The sequence below is a fragment of the Nothoprocta perdicaria genome, unplaced genomic scaffold (assembly GCF_003342845.1).
Source record: "Nothoprocta perdicaria isolate Ctin4 unplaced genomic scaffold, notPer1 scaffold_331, whole genome shotgun sequence".
Classification (NCBI taxonomy): Eukaryota; Metazoa; Chordata; class Aves; order Tinamiformes; family Tinamidae; genus Nothoprocta; species Nothoprocta perdicaria.
The window spans coordinates 332192-359668 of record NW_020455568.1 but is presented as its reverse complement, the minus strand read 5'-3'; the positions used below and the strand labels follow the sequence as shown (position 1 = coordinate 359668).

Here is a 27477-nt window from a genome sequence, read left to right as displayed (position 1 = left end):
ATGTTGCCACGAGGCCATCACCGCCTCTCACCCCGGCAGGACCAGCTCTCTGCTGACATGTACAGTTTTGTGGCCAAAGAAATCGACTATGCAAACTACTTCCAAACGGTGAGTGCCCCCCCGGCTCCATCCTGCACTGCCCCAGGCGCCAGCGCAGGCTGTGCCCAACCAGCCCCGCGWTCTGTCACCCACAGCTGATCGAAGTGCAAGCCGAGTATCACCGCAAGTCGCTGGCGCTGCTGCAGAACGTGCTGCCGCAGATCAAGGCCCAGCAGGGTAAGTGGCAAAGTCGGGCTCCAAGGTTGCCCGCAGGATTTGTGTGTCCGAATCCCCCATCTCTGGGAACCCCAGAGCATCTCTGAGCCCAAGGGAAAACCAGGGAGCTCCTGGACAATCGCCTTTGTGGAACAATGCAAGCCATGGAGCAATGCAAGCCTTCGAGTGATGCTTTTCTACTGGGTGCTGCTGCTGCTAAAGCTGGGCAGGAAGCAATCTATTTTTTTTTTTTTKRRGKKKTTTTTTTTTGCTTTTGCTTTTTGAGTCAAAGGACAGGGAAAAATAATTTGCAGATGGCCGCTCTCCTGGAAAGTAAGCGCTGGTCAGACTGCTTGGAGCGTCCCACGTGACGCCTGGAAAAGCCTTCTCTTGGGTGCGATGCCTGCAGAGCACAGCTTTGCCAGCCACACGGGGCAGAAACGTGGGACCGGGCTGTTGCAGTGACATCCAAGCAGAGTTCTGATGATGATTTGTGCATGGAGATGCCTGTGAAGCCAAGCCCTGGGAGCAGGCGGCTGTTCCGCCCCTCCTGTGAAACCTCTCCTGCAAGAGGCTCCCCGCCACCCTAGCAGCTCTGCCACATCTGTCCTCAGGATTTGCAGCCCCTATTTGGAGAATTTGAGGATTTGCAGTTTGTAAATAACCCTCAGAGAGTGTGAAGAAATCCCTGCAATGTGCCCTGTGCAGCCCCTGCAAGAGCTCCCACCGTCCTGGCTTTTCCCTGAAGCTGGACGCACCCTGGGCCCCAGGCGGGCTCCTTTCCTGGCCATTGCTCTCTGTGGGGAGACTTTCAGGGGGTTATTGCAGCAGGCAGTTTGGGGCCAGCGGGTTCCCATGCTGTCTGCGATAGCAGGTACCGAGTAGGTGGTGCATGTGGGGCTGGGTGCTCATGGTGCAGACTGTGGGTGCCGAGAAGTGGGGTGCTTGGGGCGGGAGTACCCGGGAGTGTGGAAGGGGAGAACGGGCACATCCGTGGGGTGCCTGCCCCGTTGCTCTGACTCTGCCCTCCCATCCCAGAGGCTTGGATCGAGAAACCCTCCTTCGGGAAGCCCCTGGAGGAGCACCTGGCCGTGAGCGGGCGGGAGATCGCCTTCCCCGTGGAGGCGTGCGTCACCATGCTGCTCGAGTGCGGCATGCAGGAGGAGGTGAGGCCGGCAGCGGCTGCGAGCCAGGGCTGCCGCGCGCGGTGCCCGGGACACGGCCAGGTGCCGCACGGAGGCTCTGGCCGCCGGGAGCCACTCGGAACAGACCGCGTGTCTCCCGTGCAGGGTCTGTTCCGCGTGGCTCCCTCTGCCTCCAAGCTGAAGAAGCTCAAGGCTGCCCTCGACTGCTGCGTGGTGGACGTGCAGGAGTACTCGGCAGATCCGCATGCCATTGCAGGTAAACGTCTGCGCCGGGGCCGTTCGCTGCCTTGCACCCCTTGCAGGCTTGAAGCGCCGGCCTGGCCCTGCTGGGCTGCTTCCCCGCGACCAGGAAATCCCATCATAAAGCAGCTGGAAAGATTCCAGAGAAACTTGTATAGTGCTGGAAAACCTTGGCAAGCGGAAAGCAAAACCCGCTGCAGGCACTTGTGGATGCTGGCGTGGTGGCAAGAGCAGGACGCGGCGAGGTGCTCCCTGCTGCTGCATCCAAAGCGCCGGGTTCATTTCTTGGCCTAGTGGCACCAGGAGCTTTCAGCAAGAGCCTGAACTCTCCTGCCCAACTGCTTCAAATTTGGAGGGCCAAAATGGGATGAGAAGGAAAGATTTTTCTATCAGTGCCCCTGAGTGGTTTAGTTTTGGCAGTAGAGTGTGCAGAGCTGCCTTGTTGGAGAATGGGAGGTAAATGGTGCACGTGGAAGCACATGCCAGCAGTGGACATGGGGAGGGACGTTGCATCTCTTAATGTCAACGACAATGCGGACGAGCAGCAAAGGCAGCTGCRGAAAAGTCACACTGCTGAGCTGGGGTGGAAATGGGCCCCTTCACACTTACATGCACCAGCAAATGAAAAAGGGCTTCTCTTCCACACCGAATCGCATGAGCCTGAGCCACGGGGAAGCTCGTGCCGCTTTTGGGTGAAGAAGGCAACCATGGGCTGCATCGCAGCCGCCTTGCTGCAGAGGCTGCGACGGCGGGYGCCGAGGAGCCGCAGGAAGGTGTCCGGGTGTTCCGGACGAGCTCTGCAAGGCGCTGCAGCTGGGTGCCTGCTGTGCATGGAGCCGCATGTCCCCTGCTCTGGGCCTTGGCGCTTCCTTGGGCTCCTGGCTGCGCTGGGACCCAAACCTGCCCCTGTGGGAACATTTAGCCACCGCGGAGAGAAATGTCCTGGGAAGGTCTCGGGCAGGAAGGAGTTAATGCTGGTGGAGGTAAAAACGAGAGAGGAGGGAAGAGAAGGACATCGCCCTGCTGGAGGTGAAGGGGTCCCTGCGGATGGCTAGTGCCACGGGCTCTGGGGCAGAGCAAGGGGCTGCTGTGGCTGCTGTGGGGCGAGCGCCCGCGGCGCAGCGCAGAGTGCCACGAGCAGGGAGCCGAGCTGCGAGGTTGAGTGCGCGGCCCGGGGCCCGCGGGCCAGCCCGGCCGGCCCTCGCGAGCCCCGTCTCTCCTGCAGGGGCCCTGAAGTCCTACCTGCGGGAGCTGCCGGAGCCCCTCATGACGTTCGAGCTCTACGACGAGTGGATCCAGGCCTCCAAGTGAGGGGCAGCGCGTGGGCATGAGGGGCGCCAGAGGCCGGGGGGATTGCGCTCATTTTGACACGCAAGGAGTTGGGGTGTTGGGCATCAAATGGATGGGATAAAGCTTGGATGGGGAGAAGGTATCTCCTTCTTGGAAGCAGTCCCAGTACTGTCTGGATGTGTGTTTGTTCACATCCCCATCTCTCTCCTGCCTGATGAGGCCTTGCAGAGCTCATTGCATGCCAGCACTGGGAACAGGGCTGAACTGAGGACTTGCTGGGCCTAGGGCCGAGGTGCCGGTTCCATGGGGCACGGTGGTCCCCAGGGCTCAGGGAAACTCCTGCACCCCCAGCTTTGCCTTGGGCAAAGCCCCCAAATGCCAGTGTTTCCCACTGGATATGAGCGCCTGGAGCGGAGGAGAGGGCCCGGCATCCTTCCATCTCAAACCATCTCATTCCTTTGCAGCCAAAACATTTCCCTCCCGTTGCAACCTTTTCATTTATTTATGTCATTGTATACGCTGGAAAAAGGAATCAACTTGGCAGGGGGAACCAAGCTGTGTGCTCCTCTAAGGGTGCAAAGGAGGGCATCCYCCATAGGATCCCTATGGGACGGGATCCTGGGCATCCCTTCCCAAGCTGGAGCAATGAAAATACTCCTATTTCCAGCAGCCCGAGTGCCTCTGCCAGGTCCTGTCCCTGTGCTGGAGAGCTGGCGCGTGGGAGCGGGTGCCTGCTGCTCTGCTTGGAGGTGCTGGGTCAAGAAGGGCCTGGTCTGGGTTTGGGTTCAAAGCACAAAGAGGCGCATCTTGCCCCGTAGGGATGGGGCGGTCGGAACAGCCCGCGGCAGCTCGGCTCGGAGCTGCGGCGCTAATGCTGTCACCCACTTCCTTCCTAGCATCCAGGAGCAGGACAAGCGGCTGCAGGCCCTCTGGAACGCCTGCGAGAAGCTGCCCAAGGCCAACTACAACAACATCAGGTGAGCGCCCGCGCAGGAGGCGCCCGGGACCACCCAAACGCTGAGGCGGGATTCGCGTCCCCTTGTCCCTGGTGGAGCTGGAAAGCCGGGGGATGCAGCGGGACAGACGCCCCCGGCGCGGGGGCGATGGGGCCTGCGAGAAGCCCGTCATGGTTGCRTCTGACGCTCTCCTTCCAGGTACCTGATCAAATTCCTGGCGCGGCTCACYGAGTACCAGGACACGAACAAAATGACACCGAGTAACGTGGCCATCGTGCTGGGGCCCAACCTGCTGTGGCCGCAGGCAGAAGGGTAACCTGGTGCCGGGGCTGGCGCGGGGCTGGGACGCAGGCGGGCACCAGCGGGCAGGAGCTGCATGTGGTGGCTCCCTGCGGGGTCTGCAGGGAGGGCACAGCCCTCTCGGGTGTCATCGAGCACCCGCAGTGCCTATCACTGCTGCTGGGGCAGCCTTAGGAAGCTGCGTTTTAGCATCAAGTGGCTTTAAAGCCTCTCCACAAACACACCGGGCAGCCCGACATCACCAGAGCTGGGGCTCGGCTTCTTCTAGTGTCCTTCAGGGATGGTCCTCAACCCCAAGGGGAATGGTGCCGAGGCGAGGGCGGCCAGGGCAGGACATTTCACCAGGAACAAGGCCGAGGCAGAGCCTGCACTGAGCCACTGCCTTGCAGGAACATCACGGAGATGATGACGACGGTCTCTCTGCAGATTGTGGGCATTATYGAGCCCCTCATCCAGCATGCCGACTGGTTCTTCCCCGGAGGTAAGGCCGGTGTCCCAAGTCCCATTTGGCCAGTAGCCCTGGCTCCCTGTGGCTCTCCTGAGCGTCCCGGCCCCTGCCATCTCTGTTTTACCAAGTGTCACCTGCACTGGCTCTTTTTCCCAACCAGACATTGAGTTCAACGTGACGGGCAACTACGGCAGCCCCATGCACATCAACCACAATGCCAACTACAGCTCCATGCCCTCCCCGGACATGGACCACGCTGACCGCAAGCAGCACGAGCAGGCCCGGCGGCCGCTCAGCGTGGCCACAGACAACATGATGCTGGAGTTTTACAAAAAGGATGGGTAGGGCCTTTCCTCTCYGGGCTCACGGGGCTTGGGGTTGGGTGGGATGAGGTCACCACCGCATTGGGATCCCCGGGTGTCCTGCAAATGCTGAATCGCACACTGATGCCGTCAAGGTGCCTGTGACCCTGTCCTGCAGAGTTTGCTGATGGTGTTTGCACCCTATGTGTGCACTTACACCATGCTCTTTTGCCTGCTGGCATCGCCTCCACTYCGGGCAACCCTGTCCCCATCCCTGGAAAAGCCCCCTTCCCCTCCAGGCTCCCATCGAGCCCTTGCCCTCACAAGCTCTGGGGCCCATGATTGCTGCTTGCGGTTCTTTTGCGCTAATGCCTCTCCATTTCCATCCATGCAGCCTTAGGAAAATCCAAAGGTACGGTATCTCCTCGCAGGGCTGTGCTGGCGGCAGCCCYATGCGGGCCGGCCGGGGTCCGTCCCAGCCGGCCGCGATCCCGCCAGGCAGCCGGGCAGGCTCCGCGCTCTGCAGGGCGCTGGCTGCCCGGTGGCGYGGGGCGATGGCGCGATGCTCAGGCGGGCCGGGCACTGAGGGCTCCTCTCTGCGTGTGCCTTGCCCGCAGCATGGGCGTCAGGGTGATGGACACCTCGTGGGTGGCCCGCCGTGGCACCTCGGTGACTCGCAAGGCGCCTTCGACGCCGCCCGCCACACAGCCGCCCGCGCCACCRCTCGAGCTGCCCGCGGCGCCCCCGTCGCCCCTTCCTGAGCAGCCCTTCGACAGCCCGGCCATTCCCTCCCCTCCAGCCACGAGCTTCGGCTTCCCGACAGCCACTGAGCGCTCCAGGTAAGTGCGGCGCCGGAGCCGGGCTCYGCTCGCTGCCTGCATGCGCCTGCCTGCTTCCTGCCCGTGCGAATCCAGGGGCAGAAGGAGCCGTGGCGGGAGGCCCTGCGCCCAGCACTGCCTCGTCCATGGCATCCTGGGGCACCTGCAGCCCTTGCGAGGCTCTAGGTCCTGCTTTTAGGCTGYGAGGACCAGGAAAGCACTCAGTGCCAGTCCTGAAGGGGCCAGGAAGGGGCTGCTTGCTCCCGGGCGGCCCTGGGCTGCAGGGTGGTTTTGCCTGCCTGGATTCGCACAGCTTTGCAGATCGGCAGCGCCGTCCCTGCACATGCCCGGGGCGGGAGCGGCGCTGCCGGGCACTGGGGTGGCTGCGGGCGGGTGGTGCGAGGTGCAACCGGATGCAGCGTTACCTGCGTGGACATACCCTCCTCCTCATCCTCCTCCTCCCACTGCCCCCTCCAAGCACCCTGCAGGGCGAGGTGCTGCTGGGACACCCGCAAGGGCTGTCCCTGTCACCCAGAGGGCACACAGGGTGGCTCAGAGGGCTGCTTGGTTGCCACTGTCAGGGCAGAAGGGAGATGCTGCCCGAATCAGCTGGCTTCTGGCACGGGCACCGTCCTGGTGGCCACAGGCACTCGGGCTCTCCCCTGTCCCAGGGGTCACTCCTCCTCTGCTCCCGTCTCTCCTGGTGGGTTCCTCCCTGTGCTCCTGTATTTGCTATTATTTGGTATTATTTGGTTTTATTTGGGTCTGTTYTGTTTCCTCTTGTGGCGTTCTTGGACGCTCCGCAGCCCGGAYGATGTGTCGCCTGCTTGGGCGGATTGCAGCCGCAGCTGCCCGTGCCCCGGGGACGGCCGGGCGCCCCCGTACCCCGGCCCCCGCCGCCCACCCCGCCTGCCCTGCATGGCGCCGCGTGCCGTGCGCCCCGGCGGCCCCCCGCCACCCTACCGTGGCCCGGGCTGCAGCCTCAGCCTGCCCCCGCTGCCCTCCTCGTCCTCCTGCTTCCCCGCGCTGCTGGACACAACGTGCGGCGCTGTGCCRGGCTTCCGCCCCTTCCCCCTGCGTGCTTCCCTCCCTGCACCGCTCACCCCCCCAGCCAACAGCTTCGCCCTCCCTGTGAAGCCCCCGCTGCTCCTAGGCCACCCGGGCCACCCCCGGGGCAGCTGCACGTGCGCCAGGGAGCCAGGAGCCGGGCGCCCTAGGTAAATACCCGCGCGCGGTGCCTGCCCCCGGGGCAGCGCCTGGCCCTGCCGGGGGGACAGGGCGCCTCGCTCGGCCGCTTGCTGCTCGCTGGGCACCGAGGGGTGCRGAGGCTGCTGCCGAGTGCGGGCCGGGGTGGGCGCTGGGGCTGGGCAGCACTGCTTGCGCAGGGCAGGTGTGGGGGCCGCGACGCCGTGCGCGAGCTCAGCGCCGCTTCCTGCCTTGTTCCCCCCACCGTCACCGTCTCTCCTGCAGCACGCTGAAAACCAAGGAGCTTTCCCCCGTGTCCGGGCAGCAGAAGGGCAGCGCGGCGGCCAGCCCCGACGTGCAGCCAGCCCCGGAGCAGAGCCCGCTCGCGCTGCGCAAAGGTGGGTGCCGCGGAGGCCGCCCGCGTCCCGCAGCCCCAGCCTCCCTGACGCGCCTCTCTCCGCAGTGTCTAAGAAGCTGGCGCCCATCTCAGCCAAGGTGCCCTTCGGGCAGGCGGGCGGCGTGCCGGAGCCGTCGGCAGGCCAGCCGTCCCCCGTGAGCCTGTCTCCCACCCCGCCGAGCACCCCTTCGCCCTATGGACTCGCTTACCCTCAAGGCTACTGCCTGGCCGCAGGTCAGCTGTCCCCAGCCGCCGCACCTTCCCTGCCTTCTCCTCCTCCTCCTTCCCTGCCGAGCACCTTAACCAAATCTCGACCCACCCCCAAGCCGCGGCAGAGGCCCACGCTGCCACCGCCACAGCCTCCCACGGCCGCCTCGTCCGCCTCTAGCCCGCAGCCCGCGGAGCACGGCCCGCTCGACGCCGCGGCCCCCGGGGAGAGCCTGTCCACAGGTAACGGGCGGCCGCCGCGCGGGGAGCCCGCCCGCCGCCACGGGGAGGGAGAGGGCGGCCGCGCGCGGCGCCCAGGGCCATGGGGAGGGGACACAGCCGCAGGGCAGGGGCCACCGCAGCGCCCTGGGGAGCCGCCCTCGGCTTCCTGCCGTCCTGCCCCGGCCTTGGGAAGCTCCTCCGTGGAGCGGGGGCTCTGGAGCTGCAGCCCAGGCTTCCACCTGGGCCCTGCTCACCATGCAGCCCACCACAATGGGGGAGCCCCCATGGAGCCCCCTAGGCACACAGGGTGCCTTGGCCACCTTGCAGCCCCCACAGGGTGTATTCACCACCTTTGTCATGTTGCTTACGTTTTTTCTCCCCTTTTCTTCCTCCCCGCGCCGTGGTTGTGTCCCTGCAGCGGTGTGATGAGGCGGTATTGGATAGGTGTGAGGGGGATGAGCAGGGTAAGCCCACAGCTCCCGGCTACCCCATGCCCCATCACCGTGGCACCGCGCGCCCGTGCTGACGCCCACGCCGGCCCCTCGCATGGGCGCTCCGCAGCGGGGCTGCATGGCTTCGCCGCGCTGGCCTCCGCCCCTGTCGCTGCCTTGGCCATCAGCTCCTGCCTTCTGGCTCCTTGGGCCTGCAGCACCCAAGAGGCAGAGAGGTCCCCCCTGTTGCCGTTCTTGCCTCCTGGTGGCTGATGCTGCGACTCTCTTGCTGCCCCGCTGGTCCCAGCTCGGGCCTGCTGCCCTCCATGAAAACGTCCCCTGGTTTGGCGTGTTTTCRGAAGGGATGTCATGATACCGCCGCCCCACAACACGTGGCACAGGGGAGCATCCTCCTCCTGCACCGCTGCGTTCAAGTCGAGGGCAGAGCRCTGTTGGCCGCCTAGAGGTCCCCAAGGCAGCACAGTGGTGCCCAGGGTTTGCAGGGGAGCATCCGCTCACACTCTACCTGGCGCTGAGGACTTTCATCCTAGTCCTGCCAGCAAGGACGGTCAGGGAGGGTCGTGGTGGCAGGGAGCTGCTGGCCTGGCCTGGCCTTGGCCTAGAGCCTGTGACAAGCAGGAATGACCCTTGTTGGGCCACCCTGTCTTGGACGCTGCCTGGCGTGGTGTCCCGGTGCCCCCGCTGAAGGGACCTGCCCCCTCGCCCCGTGGAGGATGGAGGTGACCCGTGTGGCCTGGGCCACCCGTTTGCAGGCACTGCCGCTTCCAGGGCTCCAGGCAGGGGCTGCAGGGCTGCCGAGCGCCTAGCGGGGAATCGGGGCACACGGGTCCGGCAGTGGCGAGGGAGGCCCCGTGGCCGCCCCCGTCCCCCTCTCGCTGTGGTGAGCACAGTGACAGCCGCCGCAGGCGGAGCCGGTGCCGGGGCTGCGGCCGGCGCGACGAGGCGGGCGGGCGCCCACGGGCCAGTATGATGACATCCCTGTCCCTGGCACTAGGCTGCTGCCGCACCGGAAAGCTGCGCCTCCCCCGGCTCCTTCTCCCTGCCCCGCCATACACAAACCAACCCCACGTCCCGCTGTGGGCAGCCCCTGACTCTGCCCTTCTGTGCCCRCCCGCAGGTCTGATCCATTTTGATATCCCTTCCATCCACGTAGAGATTGATGCCGCGCTGCGCCGGGACCCGCTGGAGCCACCGCAGAGACTTTCGAGAGCAGGGAAGGTCGACTCGCAGGAGGAGGAGGAATCGGAAAGCACAGCCCTATGACACGGTGTCCTTGTCCCATCCCGGCGGGGCCGCCAGGGCCAGGCAGGGCCGCGCCGCAGCCCCTGCCGCACCGGCCGCCGCTCCCTGCAGTCTTTATGGTTTCTTTGGTTTCGCCTTATCCAGACTTTGCCTTTTTGACTTGGTGCCTCGTTACCCGCCTCCCCGCTCGCGCCCCCGCCGCTTCCCGCCCTCCTGGGCCCTACAGCGTGCCCAGCTGTGGGCCGTGCCCCGCGTTCCCTGCGGGCCAGGCCAAGGCACCGCAGCGCTGCTGCAGGCTGCACCGCAGGGCCCTTTGCCACCCGCGTGCTCCTCCGGGCTTCCAGAGTCCAGCGTGTCCCACCCCATCTGTTAAACCAGGCGCTATAGGGTGGCCCCGGGGGCCGCACTGCCCTGCGTGGGGCACGGAAGGCAGCGCCCTTGTGCAAATGTCTCACCAGAGCGTCGCTTTGGGCTTCTCCTCTGTCCTTGCTTGTCCTTGCCCTTCCTGTGCTTGGGCACTCGCGGGTCTTGCCGAGCAGGGCCGTGGTTGGGGGCGGGACTGGATGTGCCCGGCGCCATTGTGCCGCCGCGGCCAGCACAGCTTGGGTCTGAGTAGCAATAACACGTGTGCGCGCGGCCCGGGCCGGGCCCGGGCCCAGGCCCAGGCAGCAGCCGGGCCCGCGGGACCCGCCGACGTGACGGCCAAGCCCGGGCACCTGCAGGCCAGGGCGCCAGGGCCGCGGCGCCTCCCGGCACCGCCCCGCATCCTGTGTGCCCCCGGGGGCTTCGGCTGTGCATGCAGAGACAACATAACCTTTTATCCTTTTCAGAGAGATGAGATTATATATATATATATCTGGCAGCGTAGATATATATATATTATATATTTGTATATATAAAAGAATATATATATATATTTGTTTTATTTGAGCCATTCCATCGGATCTGGTGTACAAATGTACAATGTAAATTGAAGTGCTTAGCGTTCCCGGCCCCGCACCCAGCCTGCGTGTGTTACAGAGCCAGGAAACCCTCTCTCCCCACAGTACTTGCGAGTTAGGACCTTAGAGCTTCTGCACAGGTCGTGATGTGACTCATCACCCAACTTGTATCAGGGGAGGGCGGGCAAGGGGGAGGGCAGAATCACCTGAAATAAATGTGCAAATTGCTGTCAAAATCACCACAAACAGTGAGTTTATTCAATGTGAGTGCTTTGGATGGATCTGGGTGACGAAATGGGCTGTTCGCTCTGACCAGGCTGCACTGATCCCAGCGAGCTGCCGCGAAAGCCACCGCTCAGGGATGTCCCAGCCTCTGCTGCTCCCCACGGTGTCCCTGCGGCATCCCCGCATCCCCGCGTGATGCTGGGACCTCCTGTCAYTGATGCACCCCTGCACCCCGCAGGTGCCCGCTGCCCCACAGGAGGGCAGGATCYGGGGCAGCCCCACGGGCGCCTTGGGGCCCAGCCCCTGGCCCACTGCTCACGTCTGCCCAGGGCAGCTTTGCAGCTGCTCACCGGCCCGCTGGAGTGCGAGGGTGCCGCGCAACCCCTCCAGCACATCAGACATGTCCTGGGGTGCCACCACGGAGGTGGCTCTGGCCAGGGACAGGCAGCGATGGAAAACATRTGCGCACAGCAGAAATGAGGGTTTATTATTTAGCTGGGGACAGGCATGAGGCAGTGACGCCTCGTATGCAGCTCTGCGACGTGGCSGTGCCAGACCCATCCGCCCTCCCCGGACACGCAGCTCCTTGAGCAGCTCCCAAACTTTTCCGGGGGGTGAGGGTCCTGGAACGGCGCAGCGCCCCCTTCCCATGGCCAGGGGCTTGCAATCCCCGGGCCCGTGGCGCCGCCTCCGTGCTGCAGGGCTCGGGAACCCTCCTGGGCGCCAGGTTGCTCGCAGGATCCCCACGGAGCACTCAGGCGGCCGTGCCCATCGGCCACGTCTGCGCCAACGCCGCGGAGGGGAGCACCAAGCGCTCACAGACCGGCCACACGTGGTCTGTGGAGGCAGAGGTGACCAAGGGCAATGTGATGCCAACCACSCCGTCACTGCTGCCACCAGAGCAGCTCCGGAGCAGCCCGGGAGCCGCAGCCCGAGACGCCCAGCAGCCCCCAGCTGGTGACACACCTGGCCAGGAAGTGACATGACCAGCTCACCCTATCCTAGGTGGACAGCAACCTACCAGAGAACCAAGCATCCACCAGGGACAGGGTGCTGCCGGCAAAGGCACCCACAGCACAAAGCGTGTGCTTGGGCCTGCAGAGGCACCAGCCCCGCCAAGTCACCCCCACGTCATGCCAAACTGGGGGCAGAGCTGCAGCCAAGACACTCCATTTGTTTAAGGAGCCCTCCAAGAGATGGGGGCTTTGGAGGTTGGTGGACTCCCCACTCTGGCAAAGATGGGGTAGAAAGCTCCAGCCCTGCGGGAAGGCCCATGCACCCCGCGCGGGCCGGGCCCCCAGTGCAGCACGTGTGTGTGCAACGCACCCGYGCCGAGGTCGGGGTGCAGGGGGCTGTCATAGGCCTGCAGGAACTGCTCGGGGCTCTGCAGCTCGCTGCACGCCAGCAGCTGCGCGATGGCCACCTCCAAGCGCAGCAGCTCGGGCACCTGCTCCAGCTGGAGCTGCGAGGGCCCCTGAAAGTCACAGAGAGACMGGACAGGGATGCGAGTGTTCAGGTCCAGTCACGCAGGTGGTGCCAATTAACACAAGTGGGTGGCATCTCCCAGAGCCCCCAAAGGGAAGCAGTGGGTGCAGCTGTGTGGGAGGCAGCAGCCCGGTCCCTGCGGTGCTGCAGCCCCAGAGCAGCGGCTGCAGCGGGCAGGCTGCCCCCGGCACCACCCTCACCTCGCAGCGCTGCTGGAGGCGGCCCAGGCGCTGCAGCACGCCCAGGCACTCGCCCGCGAGGCCCTCGAGGGGCTCCGCGCCCACGAGCGCTGGGCCCGTTGACACGCTCAGCACCCGGCAGCTCCACTGCGGGAAGAGGCGCGCGGGGATGTTGTGCGACAGCACCAGGATCTTGGCGTCCATGACAAGCGGCCTGTGACAGAGCATGCAGAGCTGAGGACCTGCCCGYCCCCTTCCCCCGGGGCACAGGGACACGTGGAGCGGCCACGTGTGGCCTGGAACAGGCCATGCCCCGGTAGCCCCACACATGGGCTGCTCCRTGGTGCTTCCCGCAGTGCCATTCCCACCCGAGCGCAGGGCCGGGCAGCGTCACCTGCGCTGCCGTGCGTCCCGCAGCTCCCGGAGCACGGCCAACAACACGGAACTGGAGGCCTGCAGGAGGGACAGGGGTTCCCTGGGTCTGTGCAACGGCTGCAGGCCAGGAGATCAGGGGCAACTGCAGTGACGTGGCCCGCACCATGGCCACCGTGTCATGCCCCTCGCCGTGCTGGCCATGAGGTCCCTACCTCGAGTGCGTGGAGCATGCAGGAGGGGTAGAGCAGCAGCAGCCCCGTGATGGCTTCACCGGGGTAGTAGTGCTGCACGCTCTGCAACAGCCGCTCCCAGTGCCCTGTGCAGCAGCACGTCAGCAGGCACCTCGGCCACCCGCAGCCGGGCAGGCAGCGCCGAGGGGCAACRGGATCCCACCTGGCAGCTCCTGCCCGTTCACCAGCGCTGGGGAGCAGCTTGCCACCAGCACCAAGCAGTGCAGAAGGGATTTCTGGCAGGGTGAGACAGGTGGGTGCTGTGGCAGGGGGCATGCAGCCAGGAGGGAGAGGGGGAGCTCAGTGCTGGCCTAGTCCCCCCGCGTCCCCAGCACAGTGCAAGGCCAGTACCCAGCCCAACTGCAGCAGCCCATGGTGGCTGTGGTGCCACCGGGGCGCTCCTACCTGCCCAGCACCGCTGCCCGCCGCCGCGCTCGCCCGCCGCCGCAGCATGCACTGCAGCAGGTTCGCCCGTTCAAGCGGCGGCGCCGGCTCCCTGCGCTGCCCCGGCTCCTCCCGCGCCGCCAGTCGGCCCTTTGCCACGGCGCCTGGTAGAGGAGACGGGCAAGACCCCTTCGCTGGGTTGCGCCCGGCTCCCGCGCCACCCCTGCGCATCCTCGCGCCCGGGCCTGGCTCTGTTTGCGGCTGGAGGAAAGTTGCTCTGGCAACAAGGAGGGCTGGTGTGCAGGGCCGGCCCGCGGGGCAGGGCTGGCTCCGCAGCGCTCGCACGGCTGCACGCTGCCCTGCTCCTTGGCACGCCCTGCGCTCCACCATGCTCCTGCCTTCCCCTTGGCAGCAGCGCGCGGCCCAGGGGGGCTGGGAGGCTCCCCGCCTGCCCAGGGGGGCCCCTGCGCTGCCTCGGGCACCCACGGCCGATGCGAGTGGCGCTCGCAGCCTTCACAGCCTCGCCTGCTCATGCTGGGTGCAGGCTGCGGGACAGGGGCAGCGGCGGGCGAGGGGAGCAGGGCAGCCCTTCCAACACATGACCTTTGCTGCATGGCAGTGCCACAGCCACAGCTGGCACGAAGGGTGGCGCAGGGAGGAGCCGGAACCACTGGAGAAAGAACAGCAGCATAGGGGGTAGTGGAAGTAGCTAGAACACCCCCCTCTGCCCCCACCAGCCCAACCTCCCCTTCACCTTCATCTCCTCCCCTCCACCTCCATCTCGCAGGGACCATGTGCCACAGCACAATGGCATTCACACAGGCCCTCCYTGTGCCCCCGGAGCAGAGCTGGGTTTGAGATGCCACCTGGGTGGCCCCAGGCCCTCGGGCATGGCCCACAGCACCAAGGAAGCAGGCATCAACGAGGCAACGAGCGCCAAGAAGCTCCGAGGAGCTCACTTCCACACTCACCCCCRACACGGAGGGACTTCCACAGGTCTTTAATAGAAAGAGCTGCAAAATGCAGAGGGCCACGGCTCGCAGGCACCCGCGTACAAAAGCTGGGGAGCAGAATCGCTTATTGCATAGACCGTAGTGTGAGGAACGACTCCATGCGCAGCCCCGCCATACCAAAATAGCCGCCTTTTAGAAAACAAAAAGCGTCTCTGGATAAAACTCTCTCCATATATAATAAATACTCTCCCTCCGGMCATCCCTCTCTCCCCTCGGCCCCTAGGAGCCCCCACGCACGCTGTGCTCGGTCCTGATTAAGGCATGGGTTGGCAAAGGAGCACCGGTCTACGTGTCCGCGGGCCTGCTGGCACGGAGCAGCCATGGTGGCACCAAGGCGCCACGCGGACCTATGGTAGCACCTAGCGGGCTATAACAGAGCCCAAGGGCCAGGACAGCACCAGTGGCCAGCGTGATGCTCCTTGGCCGTGCTGGTGCCCAGGAACCATGACAGCAACCATGGGGAAAGGGAAGCACCCCGAGGCCATGACGGCGCCTGAGAACCATCGCGATGCCCCGAGGACACCGGGGACCCTGCCGGCATGTGAGGCCCGCGGTGGCACCCAGGCCCATGAGGGCGCCTCAGAAGCTAGACTCGGGCACGGCCCTGCTGCGGCCCAGTGAGGCGCTGTGGTACCGCGGGCGCGTGGGGAGGCTGCCGAGCGGGCGCCAGGCGGGCGGCCCCTCTGTGCCGGGGCCGAGCGACGCAGAGCGCCGCAGGCAGCGCTCGGACCGCACCGCTCCCGCCCGTGTGCGCTGTGCCCGCTCGCTGCGCCCGGGGGGCAGTACCGCCACAGCCACGGGGGCTCCCGTGGGGCTCTCAGCCACCCTGGGGGCTGCAGGCAGGCGGGGGCGGCGCTCGCCCGCCCCATCCTCCGCGCTGGTGCCCATCATGAGCGGCACGATGGAGGCGTGCGTGAAGCGGGGCCGGCGCCCCGACTCCAGGTAGGCCACGAGCTCGCCCGAGAGGCCGGGCGCGCGCTCCCGTGAGGCGAAGGACCAGCGCAGGGGCGTCGCCGCGGCCCCCGCGCCCACCGCTGCCTTGGCGGGCGACAGCTTCATGCTCACACTGCGGCCCTGGATGCCCCGCACCAGGGGCCGGGCCTCGAAGCCCCCTGCAAAAGAGGGGCAGGGAGGTGGGCGCCTGCAGCGGGGCACCCCGGAAAAGCTGCTGCCCCTGCAGCTGTGGCAGCCCTGCACAGCAGCCCTCCTCCCCACTGCCACTCACCTTTCTCCAGCCCACTGGGCGCATCCGGGCAGCCGGGCGAGCTGGGGGCGCGCGGCAGTGAGGGGTACGTGGCAGAGCCCCGCGGGCCCAAGCTCTCCCGCTGGGCGCTGAGCCGCGACACCCAGTGATCGGACAGGGAGGAGCTGGTGGAGCCTGGGGGGAGCAAGAGGCTGCATGTGTGCAAGCCCCACAGTGCGCAGGTGCATGCCCCTGCATGAGTGTGCACACAGCTGCACGCAAGCACATGCACACGCATGCATGCACACATTCATGCATGTGTACATTCAGCTGCACTCCATGTGCCTGTACGATTGCACAGGCTCTATCATCATGCACATGTGCATGCATGCATTCCTTGGTGCTGTGACTCTGCACGTACAACCATAGCACACATGCATGTGAACACAGAAGCAGGCATGGGGCTGTGCTCCAGGTGCGTGCACACATGCATGACCCCAGGAACGATCTGCGTGCAAGCACATGGGCACTCGGCCCTGCTTTGCATGTGCGGGTGTGGGTGGCCTGGCTGCTCCCTGGGTGCCCTGTCACGCGCAGAGTGGGTGGCAGAGGCTGTGGTGCCTGTGGTGCCCTGGGCCCTGCTCACCTCGCACAGAGCTGCTGGCTGACCAGGCGGGGATGGCGTTCCTGCGCTGGTAGAAGAGGATGTAGGCGCTGCGGGTGCTCACCTCATCCTCCCGCACCCCCTCCACCATGCTGTCATCGTAGCTGTACCACTGCCCGTCCAGCGAGTTGCAGCAATAGGCTGGGGGCAGCGCGTTGCTGGTGGCAGGCTGCACCCTGGCCCTGCACACAGGGTCCCCAGGAGCGGCCGCCTGCGTTGCACTGAACTTGAGCACTGCAGTGCATCCTATGTGCCCTGCTGCGACCCATGGTGCATCCCCCCACAGYACAGCCCAAACCCACGTCGTGACCCAGGGCATCCCCTCACCTGGGACCCCATGGCACATCTCCGAGCACCCTGGGACACCCGCTGGCACGCGGTGCTGCACACTCACCCGTGTAGTGCCCGCCCTGCATGCTGCCATGGTGGTTGCAGACAGCGTACAGGTCGTAGAGGTAGTCGAGCTGGCAGTTCTCGGGTAAGCAGACCGGGGCCTTCCAGGGTGCCCAGGGCGCCAGCACCTGCTTGCCAGGTGCCCGGCCCCTTTGAGCCACATGGGGGCCCATGTCGAGCCCCCGCAGAGGGAAGCGCACCAGCGTGGTGAGTTTGTGGCGGCGCTCGGCCACCTGGCGGAAGCGCTTGAGGTGGATAATGAGGATGTCGGGCAGCGTCCAGAGACTCAGCTTCACCGTGCCCTGCTGCAGCACCTTGCAGTGGGGGCAGCGCCATGCGTCGTCCGGCGCCAGCTGGGCACAGCACACGCCGTGAACATGCAGCTGGGGCCACGTCCACCTCGACGGGGCCCTGAGCCCGCTGCAGCCACGGGGGCGGGTGGGGCACCAGCTCCACCTGGCCCCCGCAGGACGCGCCTGCGGGCGGCCAGCAGCCCGTACCTGCTCCTCCTTGGTGTAGAGCTGGAAGCACTCGTCCAGCGTGCAGCTGTGCTGCTGCTGGTGCGCCTGCTGCTGCAGCAKCACGCTCTCCGCATCCTGCACCACCTCCTCTTGGATGCTGCCGAAGAGGCTGCGGGGCGGCGTGGGGCACAGGGAGGGCGCTCAGGGCAGCTGCCCTGGGCACAGGCAGGCCCTGGTGGAGGTGGGTGTCRAGCACCAGGGACTCACCGCTCTTTGGTGCTGCTGTCCCACTCCACCGTTAGCATCACGTGGGGAGGGCCGCCCGGGCCRCCCAGCTGCAGCGCCCTGCAGGTGTGACAGTGCACGGGGCAGCGCAGGAGCCAGCCTGGCTCACCTGCTGCCTGCCCTCCACCGCGGAGAAAGGCCTGAGCGCAGGCGGGCGCTGGGGCTGAGCTCCTCGCCTCACTGCGAGGCRCCGAGATGCGGCGCAGGGAGCCGCAGGGTGCCCGCGAGCCCCCCGGCCCAGCTGCAGGGGAAGCGGCAGCACATGCACGGGCACTGTCCAAGGGCCAGCTGCAACACCCGGGAACATCCCTGCCGCACCGCTGCAATGCACATGGGTACYGGGAAGGGCCAGCTCTGGCCCTCCTGGAGGCACCAGCCTTCCCTCACCTGTCCACAGCCGGGTGGCAGAGGGGCCGGGCATCCTGCGGTGACAGGTAGCTGCAGCCCACGGAGCTGCCAGCCACGCGGACGCGGAACAGGCCTCCGGCGCCCTGCAGGAGACACAGACGGGGAGGAACGCTCGGGGACTGTGCGGAGAGGCGTCCCAGGACCCTGGGCCCAGCAATGCTGCCAGGGGGAGAGCTGCTCCCCACGCCCCGGGGAGGAGCAGCCTGTGCCGGGAAGCGGGCAGGACCCGGCACCGCAGCGTCCTAGCGCGCTCACTCTGGGGCTGTTCAGACAGGGCAGCCCAGCCCCGGGCAGAGAGGACATGGGTGCGCAGAGAGGACATGGGTGCGCAGAGAGGACATGGGTGCGCAGAGCACCCTGGAGGGCTCCAGATACCCCGGAACAGGGCAGCGCCCTGCGCCACAGCTGCCCCACAGCCCCGACGCCTTGGGCAACCTTCCCCCAGCGCCTGCTGCCATTCCCCGGTGAAAGCACATCACCTGCCGCATCCTGGTTTTCGGCACCCAGCAGCGTGGCGGGAGATGAGGGCAGCGTGCAGCAAACCCTTTACCCGGCCACTTTGTGCCCTCCACCGTGGTGCCCGGCGTGGGATGCTSTTGGAACAGTCCCCAAGAGCTCCTGCCACCCCAGTGGCATTTGGGGAAGGCTGGAAGTGGGGCTGCTTCCTCAAAATACAGTCAAGTTTTTTCCTGCACTGTTCTCCCCTAGAAAAGCCTAAAGTTGGGCTTCTGTCTTGGTTCCCAAGGTGGTCCACAGGGGACCACRGGCTCAGCGAAGCGTCTTCCTGCAGCCCTGGGTTAGGATGTAGTAATCTATCTTCATTTTGTACAGAAATTTAAGTTTGGGTCCCAAGCAGCTTCCGATTATGATTTAATAAGCTATAATKTAATTAAAATGTTAGCCACTTGGAACAAATACAAGGGGAGACTAACATGCACAAAAATTAGTGCTGCATTTAAACTCCTCTTTCCTCCCGGTGGGTTGCTACAACGCTTTAAGAAGTAGATCAGAAGTTCAGAAGCAACTGCAGCCACATTGGAGATTATTGTCTCTGTACAAACAGCAGAACGCTACCTTGCCCGGAGAAGCACAGTCCCCTTCTGCAGGTGCCCAAGCCCAGGTGGAGTCTGCACCACACTGTGGTGCCAAGGCACGTGAAAAGCATCCCCACCGGGTGGATGCAGGGCACGGCCAGGGCCCTGCTGGGCTCTGGCTTGGCAGTGTTCTCCAGCCCAGGCAGGCTTTGTTCCAATGTTTCAAGGCAATTGGGCTGCTTGGGGACCTCCACTGTCCCACAGATGGTGCAGGCAGGTGCTGTGCAGGATGACTTTGCCATAAGGCTTGGGACAGTTATTAGCCCAAGGAGGCACCGTGAAAGTCTGTGCGAGTCGGGCTGTGCCATGGCCACCCACAGCAACACTGTGGTTACCCACAGGTCCACCATGGCCATCCATGGTGATGCTACAGCCATCTGTGGTGGCATCTTGGCCACTGATGGCTAAGCCATGGTCACCCCAGCAACACCACAGACACCTGCGGCTCCACTACAGCATCCATGGCTCTTCCAAGGCCACGCATGGCTAAGCCACAGCCACCTATAGATGCACCATGGCTTCCCATATCCAAGCCATGGCTGCCTGTGGCTAAATCAGAGTTTCTCACGTCTCCATCACCGCCACCTCCAGCTCCACCACAGCCACACAGCTCCATATTGTCCCCCATGGCTGAATGGCGGCCACACTGCAGTGATCCCAAGATTGCATCACTCCACAGCTCAACCACCCATGGCTCCACCATGACCACCTACGGCAACCCTACGGTCAACCCATGCCTACAACATAGCTCCCATATGGTTCAACCATGGCCACCCAATGGCTCCAACTCCCAGGGTGAGAACAATGCCCAGCTGAGCATGAGGCCAAGGGGGGACAGATGAGGGAAACCGCCGTGCCACTGGTGCCACAAGTCTCCATTTTGGCTCAAAGCAGCACTCACCTGCAGCTGGACCTCACTCCTCATCAGGTATTGCATTTTGGCCAGGATGCTCTGCTGGAGCTGCTCCCAGGACACGCCTCGGTCCTCTCGCATCACCAGCGGGGGCCCGAACCTGGGGAGCGGGTGAGAGCGTYACCGAGCGCCAGTGGAGCCACAAGCGTCACTGGTGGCATGCGGCGGGGCCCAGCGCGGTGCACGTACCTGGCGGCCTGGGGGCCGGCACCCGCCGTGTTGCAGAGCAGCAGCAGGACGCGGCCGCCGGCACCGCGGTGCAGGCACTCGGAGGAGAGGGCAGCCGGTGGCAAGCGCTGTCCCGCCGGCTCAGCCGCCTTGGGCGAGGAGGGCAGGCTCAGCGGGCACCCTGCAAAGCCGAGGGCGCCTAGGGAGGCCGGCCAGCCTGGGACGAGCGGGAGCAGCAGGGCCCCGGGCGCAGAATCACCCTCGCATTTCCCGCACGTGGGGCTGGCGGCTAACCGCGCAGCCACGCGCCAAGCTGYGCCCCGCTGTTCCCTGTGCCACCGTTTGCCAGCCAAGGGATTTGTGCCTGGCTCCGGCAGGGCCAGCACTGCCTCCCCCCCCCAGCCCCGCTCCGCAACGACCCCAGCACCGCACGTGCTGCAGCAAGGCTCAGGCGCAGCCCGCGGGCCCGGCCAGTGCAGCGGAGCTGAGCAGGGCCGCAACTCCAGCACATCCCATGCCACACGCAGTGGGAATGGGAGCCGTGTGTGGGCTCAGCCTCCACGGGCCGAGCCGTGGCCGCAGCCTCGGGGAGGTCCCATCCTCAGGTGTCGCAGGGTGTCACGCGGGTCCCCCCAGCCCCTGCTCCCCTCAGTTACAGGGCTACCCAGCCCCTGCCACCAATCACAGCAGAGACACTAGCAGCCTCCAGCCAATCCCAGTGCAGGACACCTGCCTTCTCCAAGCCAAGCAAGCAGAATTAATCTACCAATCACAGAAGAGTATGGCTGGCTCCAACCAATCAGAGCAGAGATGCTATCAGCCTCCAGCCATTCACAGTGCCACACACTTGTCTCTACATAGAATCACAGAATGCCCAAGGTTGGAAGGGACCTCAGAGGCCATCTAGTCCAACCCCGCTGCTCACGCAGGGTCACCTAGAGCACGKGGCACAGGGCTGTGTCCAAGTAGGTTTTGAAGATCTCCAAAGAAGGAGACTCCACAACCTCTCTGGGCTGCCTGTTCCAGGGCTCTGTCGCCCTCACTGTCAAAAAGTGTTTTCTCAAGTTCCTGTGGAACTTTTGGTGCCTCAGCTTGTGGCCGTTTCCTCTAGTCCTGTCGCTGGCCACCACTGAAAAGAGGCCGCCCCCTCCTCCTCACTGGCTCCCTTGAGGTATCTACAGACACTGCTCAGGTCCCCCCTCAGCCTTCTCTTCTCCAGGCTGAACAGGCCCAGCTCCCTCAGCCTTTGCTCATGGGGCAGATGTTCCAGGCCCCTGATCATGGCAGTGCACGTCCCTCCAACCAATCACAGCAGAGACACTATGCATCTCCCACCAATCACAGTGCAGCGCATCTGCTGCRGCCAATCACAGCAGAGCAAGTGACCGACCCCCACCAATGGCAGCGCAGCGCACCCGGCTGTGCCACACGGGAGCGGAGCAGTGCCCGGGGCCGTGTGCCGTGGTGGCACCCGCGGTACCTGCAAGGCGGAGGGCGCCGCCGTGGCTCGAGGGCAGGGGCGGCTGGAAGGCATAGACGCAGTCACCGTCGCCGATGGCGCCGAGATCCTCGTGGTCGGCGAAGGAGCGCCGGAAGCCGGCAGGGGACAGCTCGGCCAGGACGACCTGCGGGCGCCACGCGGGCCCTCAGCGCCAGCCCCAACGCGCGGGACCCGGCCCGGCCGCCGCGGGGCGCCCCAAAGGTGTTCCCACCTGCTCCGGGGGGATCCTGCCCTCCTGCGCCACCATCTCGCGCAGCTTGGCCACAGTGCTGAGGAGGGGCACGGCCAGGCCCACGCGCACGAACCGCTGCCTCTTGCACTGGAACACCAAGGTGACGTTGAGCGGCCTGCAAGAGACGCGGGCGGCGGCGATGTGTGAGCGTGGCACCAACGCGGCCCCGCGCACGGGGCTCCGCGCGGCCGCTGCTCACCTGGTCTGGCGCGGGGGGATCGGCAGCGAGACGCAGAGGAAGGGGTCGAAGGTGTTGCTCTGCTTGCGGCAGTGCGGGCACGTCAGCGAGGACCTGCAAGACAGCGGGGCTGCCACCGCGCGCCCAGAGCCGCCCAGGACCCGGCAAACAGCCCCTGCGAGCCCCAGCAGCACCCTGCACAACGAGCTGTTCACTCTGAAACCTAACGACAACACTTGCCACAGCTGCTTTGCTGCAGCCCAGTGACACCGAGGCACCCCTACAGCCCCACCAGAGGCTTCTTCTCACTCTGGGCAGCCATCACAAACCACAATTTCAGCCCAAATTTCACAGTGAATTAAGTCAGAGCGCTGTTAGGGCTCTTTGCATTATCACACCAACTCCTCAAGCGCTCCACAGCCGCCGTGGGTTGCTGCAGAAGCAGAGGCAGGCGGCAGGGGCAGGAGAAGCCACCAGGAAGGTCCCCATCCCCTCTGAGCGCAGCGAGGGCACGGGCCCCGTGGGCACCTATCACCAGCGCCCCTTGCACCGTGGCCAGCGGTGACCRTGGTCAGGCGGGACGGAGGCGACGCCGAGGAGGCCGTAACGGTGCAGGGGACCCTGCTGCTCCTGCTGCTGGTTCCATCCACCAGCCCAYGTCAGCTTCCCAAAGCCGCGGCAGCGTTTTGCAGCCACGCAAAGAAACGAAGGGTTTTAACAGGAGGGTCAACCTGTTCCTCCGACAGACGCCCTGGCCTATTTTAAGCGGCCGCAGAGCAATTTGGCAGTTTTTTTGGACCGTTGCACGTTGCCCTGACATTTCCAGCTGCTCTTTGCTGCTTGCAGCTCTGCTGCATCGCGGGAAGGGCTGGAGGGCAGAGCAGCGGCGCTGTCCGCCATAACCTTTAGAGCCAAGCAGGGCCCCACTCCGCCCCAGCGTCACCTCGGCGCCTCCCTGGCAGCTCCAGCAGCAAAGCGACCCTTCCTCAGCTTCCCGGAGCCCATCACAGCCCAGCTCCGTTAATATTTAACGCCACCAGCCACCTCACCTCGCTGCTTGGCTTTCATTCCTTTGTGGTTCACCCCCCACCACATCCTTTCTATTCAGCACAAAAAGGAAAATAATTTAAAAAAAAAAATCCAAAGCTCTTTCTGGTTGCAGCCCTGCATATCCATCACCCGCGAGCTCCCAGGGAAGCAGCCGTGCAAATTAATGGAGCTTTTTGCACCCTGGCAAGCTTTGACACACGCAGCAGAGCCGAGCAGAGCGGCTAATGGAAATTAAAGAGCATTTCTCGCTATCTGGCGAGGAATTAGGTGCGTGAGAAGGAAGGACTTGCAATGCCGGGCATGTCCCTCGGTGCCTGCACGGCCGCAACGGGGCATGGAGCAAGGCAAGAGCCTCGTGCAAGGAGCTGCCACGGCCTCAGCGCTGCCACGCGGCCGGGGCTGCTGCWCCTTTTCCCTTCCACCTCTGTGCAGTCCCACAGCGGGTTTCTTTGCCCTGGTAAACCCAAATGGATGGGGAAAATCTAGGGACTTATCCCTGGCGAAGCTGCCCATGCAGGCAGGTGTGGGCGATATGCTCTGGGCCTCCCGGAACAGGAGGTCACCCCTGCAACCACAACTGCTGCCCCCCTGCAGCCCCTCCTGCTCCCTGCACTGAGCAAGGGCGAGGAAGAGGAGGGTCAGGAGGTCAGCACGTCCCCAGTGCCCGCACTCACCTGTACTGCGCCTGGAAGTGGCTCTGCACGAAGCTCTGGCTGCGCGGAGGCCGGACAGGGCCGGGGGTGCCGCTGGCATCGCCRCTCGGGTCCGCGCCGGGCTGCAGAGGCAGTGGCGAGAGCTGAGCTGAGTGGTGGCCAGCAGGTCCCGCGTGCTCGCGGTGGGGACACCTCCAGGCCGGGGGGCCGCGCTGCCGGGGGGGCTGTTCCATGCGTTGCCGGGGCCGCACGCGTGCCATGTGCTGCCTCATGGGACACCCACCCTCTGTCCTCGTCCCCTTCCTCGTCCGACCGCAGCCCGGCGCCCACAGCCCGACCCGGGGCAGCCCATCCAGCACACGCTGGTACCGTCACCTCCAGCCAAGGCAGCCAAGGGATTATGTTTGCCCATCTGGGGGGGCGGCAGGCACTCAGTGCCAGCACAGCAGCACTGAGGGCATCCCCTCTCCGAGGAGACCAGAGGTAAAACAAGACTTTGTTCCACTTGTAAAGGAGCCCAGGCAGGATCCCGCCGTGCGGGGGGACCTTCGGGGCAGCCCCCTCTCCGCTGCTCACTGCGGCTCCTGCTCCACGTGGTGCCGCATGGAAGCAACGCGGGAGCGCATGCTGTGCAAGCGGGAATGGGAGCAGAGGCTGGCGGGCACCGCGCGGGCACTGCCTGCCAACAGCACGGCCAACGTGCGCTGAATCGAGGCATTGTCACCGGCYGTGTGCAGTGCCCACGGGAGCTAACGAGCCTACAGGACAAGGCTGGCAAGCAAGCCCTGCGAAGGGCAGCGGTAAAGCTAAGGAAGCAGCAAGAAAAAAAAAAAAAACTAATGCGTTAAACACCCATGCATCAACCGCGAGGGATTTTTATGCATCCAGCAAGGTGGGTGCACCAGACCTGCCCTTTCCCATTAGTGCCGTTCCCGCGGCCTCAGCACGGGCCGCCTTGCGAGCGGAGCTGGCCCGGCCTGGGCGTCCTGCCCAGCGCGGGCCCCAGCCCTGCCGCGCAGCACCGCTCCGAGGCCGCCCCGCTGCTATTTAAAGCCCATCACCAGCCGGGCGGCCGTATGTCAGGCAGCTCGGCCCAGGCTCCCGGGAGGAAATTATTCAGCCTCGCTGGCTTTAAAGCCTCCCTCCCGCAGATAAACCTCCCGTGCTCAGGATCACACAGATTCACAARCAGTCCATAGTGGCGAAGAGCCTCYGCGAGCAAGCGCGCCCCGAAGCRACCCACAAAATGGGCTTCAGAGCCGTGGAAAAAAMYAGGAATGAGCCCCAGATCTCTKCAGCTTCTTTTACCAGCGAGCGCAGAGCCAGGAGCCATCCTAGCCCCTGCTCCATCCACCCTCCTGGTTGCGCCTCCTCTGCCTGCAGTGGGAGCACAGGCGCGTGGGGAGCTGCTTCTCGCGCTGCCCCCAGGGCAAAAAGCCCATTTCACCCATTTCTGCCTCTTTTTAACGGGCTTTGAAAGCAGACAGGCAGTCACCTGCGGCACCCTGCTGGCCTGGCAAGCTCGGTCTAAAGGAGATGAGCGAGGCTGGGCTCAGCAGGATGCAGAGCCCTGCAGCACTCAGCGCACACGCCGCGAGGGCCACCTACCTGCTCGTCACTGCGGGGCTGCGGGACGGGCGTGGGGGAGCCCAGGTCCTCATGCAGGCGGTCGAGCAGCCAGAGCAGGAACTCGAGGGCGTCGTGCTGCGCGTTGCCGCGGAACTGCGAGCTGTGCTGCGACACGATGCTCTGCAAGGCAACCACGCGGCCTGATGGGCGCGGGCGAAGGCCGGGGAGCCGCGGTGCCCCATGGCCGTCACCGCGTGCCAGGGCTGCCAGCTGCCAGGCTTGGCCCCGTAGGTGCCAGGGAAGGCAGAGAGGAGGGAACAGGTCAACCCCCGGTGAGGTCATGGGGCAAATCCCTCGGGGGACCCAGTAGTGTCACTCACTCCTTGCACTCATATGGCACTGGGAAGGGCTCAGAAATGGCCTTCACGCAGCTGGGAGAGGCAGCTCAGATGAAGCCGCAGCTGGTGTCTTTGCTGCCACCAGCTCTGCTCCCACCTGAACCAGCAGCAGCCCCAGAAACGAAGCCACTGGTGCACGCAGGGTTACGGGTGTGGGGCCTCCTCCTGTGGCTCTTGGCCACCAAGGGCCATCTCCTTGTGGAGGCACCCGCTGTGGCCAGGAGGCAGCCCCTCCTGTAGCAGCCAACTCATCACACGGCACATCCCATCAAGCAGGACGAGCTGCACCCACAGCTCGCCGGGCTGTGCTGCCAAACCCCAGCACCCGCTGCCCCCTCGCCCTGCAGACGCCCGTGTGAGCCCCCCACAGCCGCGGGGGCCAGGGCTCCATATGCCCCACGTTGCTGCAACCCCAGCCCTCGGAGCCCCATCCCTGGGAACAGGGTGTCCCCACCACCTCCTCTCCACTCTGTCCCAGCCCTGAGCCCCGGTCCTCGCACGTCCCCCGGGTCACAGCCAACCCCACTCGGTGTCCAGGCCTGCAAATTGCCTCAGGGCTGCACGAGACCCGGAACACCAGGTGAAGACAGGGATGGGGGACAAGGAAGAGCCCCGCCCGGCTCTGTGCTGGGGGGACCTGCTCCTTGCAGAGAGCCCCAGGGAGCCACCAGGCTGCGAGCCAGCTTCAGCAGGGTTTGGTAGCCCCTGGCCACCTTGCTCATGGGGAGAAAAAGCAAAACACATGGAGCCTCCTACCAGCTCCTACCACTCGGCCAGTGCTGGGAGAAATCCCCCCCATCACCCACCAGGTCCTGCTTCTTTTAAACCAGCTGCTGGAGCAAGCTCRGACCTGCCGCGCTCGGCTCGTAGCCACAACCCCCTCGGCATCGCTGCCTCCTGTCCCTGCCGTGCGTAACGCCTCTGCTGGGAAACCCTGAATCCCCTTGGATGCCCCTTGCCAAACTCGACGGCCCTTCCCCACCAGCTCCGCGAGTGCCTGACATGGTCGGGGGAGCGACAGCTCCAGACCGCCCACGATGGAGAGGAAAACGAGCTGTGGACGGAGCTCAATGGCACATGGGGCTCGACAGCTCCAGCAAATCCACCTCACTCCCCCACATTGCTGCAAGGGGTCTTACTTGGCACAGTTTAAGGAAAAAAAAGGAGGAGGGAACCAAAACAGAGCTAGAAAATCATGCAACATGTGGATAGCCACCTGAGGGAAGGAAATTTGAAGTTAAGGCCAAAAGTTGGTTTTCGTTTTGCTTTTTTATCCTCCTTTCCATGCCAAAGTGCATCTGGGAGCAGAGGGGGTAGCGTGGCAATACCGCACACCCACTCCGCATTGCCCCCCCGCACTGTTCAGGGCAGTGAAGGGTGGGCAGGGTGGGATGCACAAAATCCAGCAACGCAGGCAGCTGTGCTCGCCAAGAGCAGGGCCTGGCACCCTGGGCTGCCRGGCTTTGGCCCGGGCATCAACCTGCCCCGGAGCTGATGCCCCTCCTGTCCAGCCAGCCCCACACTCGTGCACCACATCTGGGGACATTGCAGAGGGATAGGGACCCGTCCCTGGGGGTGGCATCCCCTGGCAGCAGCCCCGTGTCGCTGCATGCGAGCACCGTGGTCACCCGCGCTGGGACACGGGGCGGCAGCGCGGGGCACAGGCGTCACCCTTAGGGCCATAATAAGCAGCGAGGCCAGCGGCAGGTGGCAGCAAGTGCAGAGGGGCTGGGTACAGGTGCGGGGGGCAGCCCGGGGGGCCGCGTCGTACCTTGAACTCCGCCGAGAGCTGCGGGGTGTAGTCGAGGGTCCAGAGCGCGCGGACGAGCGCGGCGAGGCGGTGCGTGACCTCGGCGCGGGCGCCGCGCGCGCGGTAGCGGCCGAGCGCCAGCAGCTCGGCGAGCGGCGCCGTGTTGCTCAGGCACTGCACCACGGCGTTCATGAAGCACGTGTTGCCGTGGTTGCGCAGCCCCTGAGCGCCCGGCGGCCGCCCGGACCCGCTCCCGGACCCGGCTCCGGCCGCGGCGCCGGGCGGC

The 27477-nt window shown here is 65.2% G+C and overlaps 2 protein-coding genes across 3 annotated transcripts in view; one reads left to right on the top strand and one right to left on the bottom strand.

Moving 5' to 3' along the window:
* The first annotated feature begins 41 nt into the window (after positions 1 to 41).
* ARHGAP44 (Rho GTPase activating protein 44) lies at positions 42 to 9514 on the top strand. 2 transcript variants are annotated; one of them, XM_026043610.1, is made up of 14 exons: positions 42 to 108; positions 195 to 276; positions 1294 to 1421; positions 1545 to 1656; positions 2866 to 2947; positions 3827 to 3907; positions 4085 to 4198; positions 4576 to 4667; positions 4795 to 4975; positions 5331 to 5348; positions 5554 to 5775; positions 7225 to 7337; positions 7403 to 7570; positions 9335 to 9514. In XM_026043610.1, the coding sequence occupies exons 1-14, from the start codon at positions 58 to 60 to the stop codon at positions 9478 to 9480; spliced, it is 1590 nt and encodes a 529-aa protein (XP_025899395.1). In that variant the 5' UTR covers positions 42 to 57; the 3' UTR covers positions 9481 to 9514. The 2 variants fall into 2 exon arrangements, with proteins under 2 accessions (XP_025899395.1, XP_025899396.1); XM_026043611.1 differs by lacking the exon at positions 9335 to 9514 and adding an exon at positions 7663 to 7753.
* A 1865-nt stretch (positions 9515 to 11379) lies between these two features.
* USP43 (ubiquitin specific peptidase 43) overlaps positions 11380 to 27477 on the bottom strand; it is a 19789-nt gene continuing 3691 nt past the window's right edge. The window contains exons 2-22 of the mRNA XM_026043607.1: positions 27213 to 27454; positions 25083 to 25223; positions 23496 to 23596; positions 21793 to 21885; positions 21573 to 21708; positions 21341 to 21485; positions 19882 to 20041; positions 19681 to 19792; positions 17665 to 17768; positions 17260 to 17337; positions 17032 to 17161; positions 16533 to 16884; positions 16121 to 16279; positions 15517 to 15669; positions 15078 to 15403; positions 13058 to 13130; positions 12877 to 12980; positions 12684 to 12742; positions 12311 to 12503; positions 11952 to 12099; positions 11380 to 11462 (exon numbers count right to left, since the gene is read on the bottom strand). Coding sequence (XP_025899392.1) covers positions 11380 to 11462; positions 11952 to 12099; positions 12311 to 12503; positions 12684 to 12742; positions 12877 to 12980; positions 13058 to 13130; positions 15078 to 15403; positions 15517 to 15669; positions 16121 to 16279; positions 16533 to 16884; positions 17032 to 17161; positions 17260 to 17337; positions 17665 to 17768; positions 19681 to 19792; positions 19882 to 20041; positions 21341 to 21485; positions 21573 to 21708; positions 21793 to 21885; positions 23496 to 23596; positions 25083 to 25223; positions 27213 to 27454 — 3092 coding nt within the window. The remainder of the gene's footprint in view (positions 11463 to 11951; positions 12100 to 12310; positions 12504 to 12683; positions 12743 to 12876; positions 12981 to 13057; positions 13131 to 15077; positions 15404 to 15516; positions 15670 to 16120; positions 16280 to 16532; positions 16885 to 17031; positions 17162 to 17259; positions 17338 to 17664; positions 17769 to 19680; positions 19793 to 19881; positions 20042 to 21340; positions 21486 to 21572; positions 21709 to 21792; positions 21886 to 23495; positions 23597 to 25082; positions 25224 to 27212; positions 27455 to 27477) is intronic.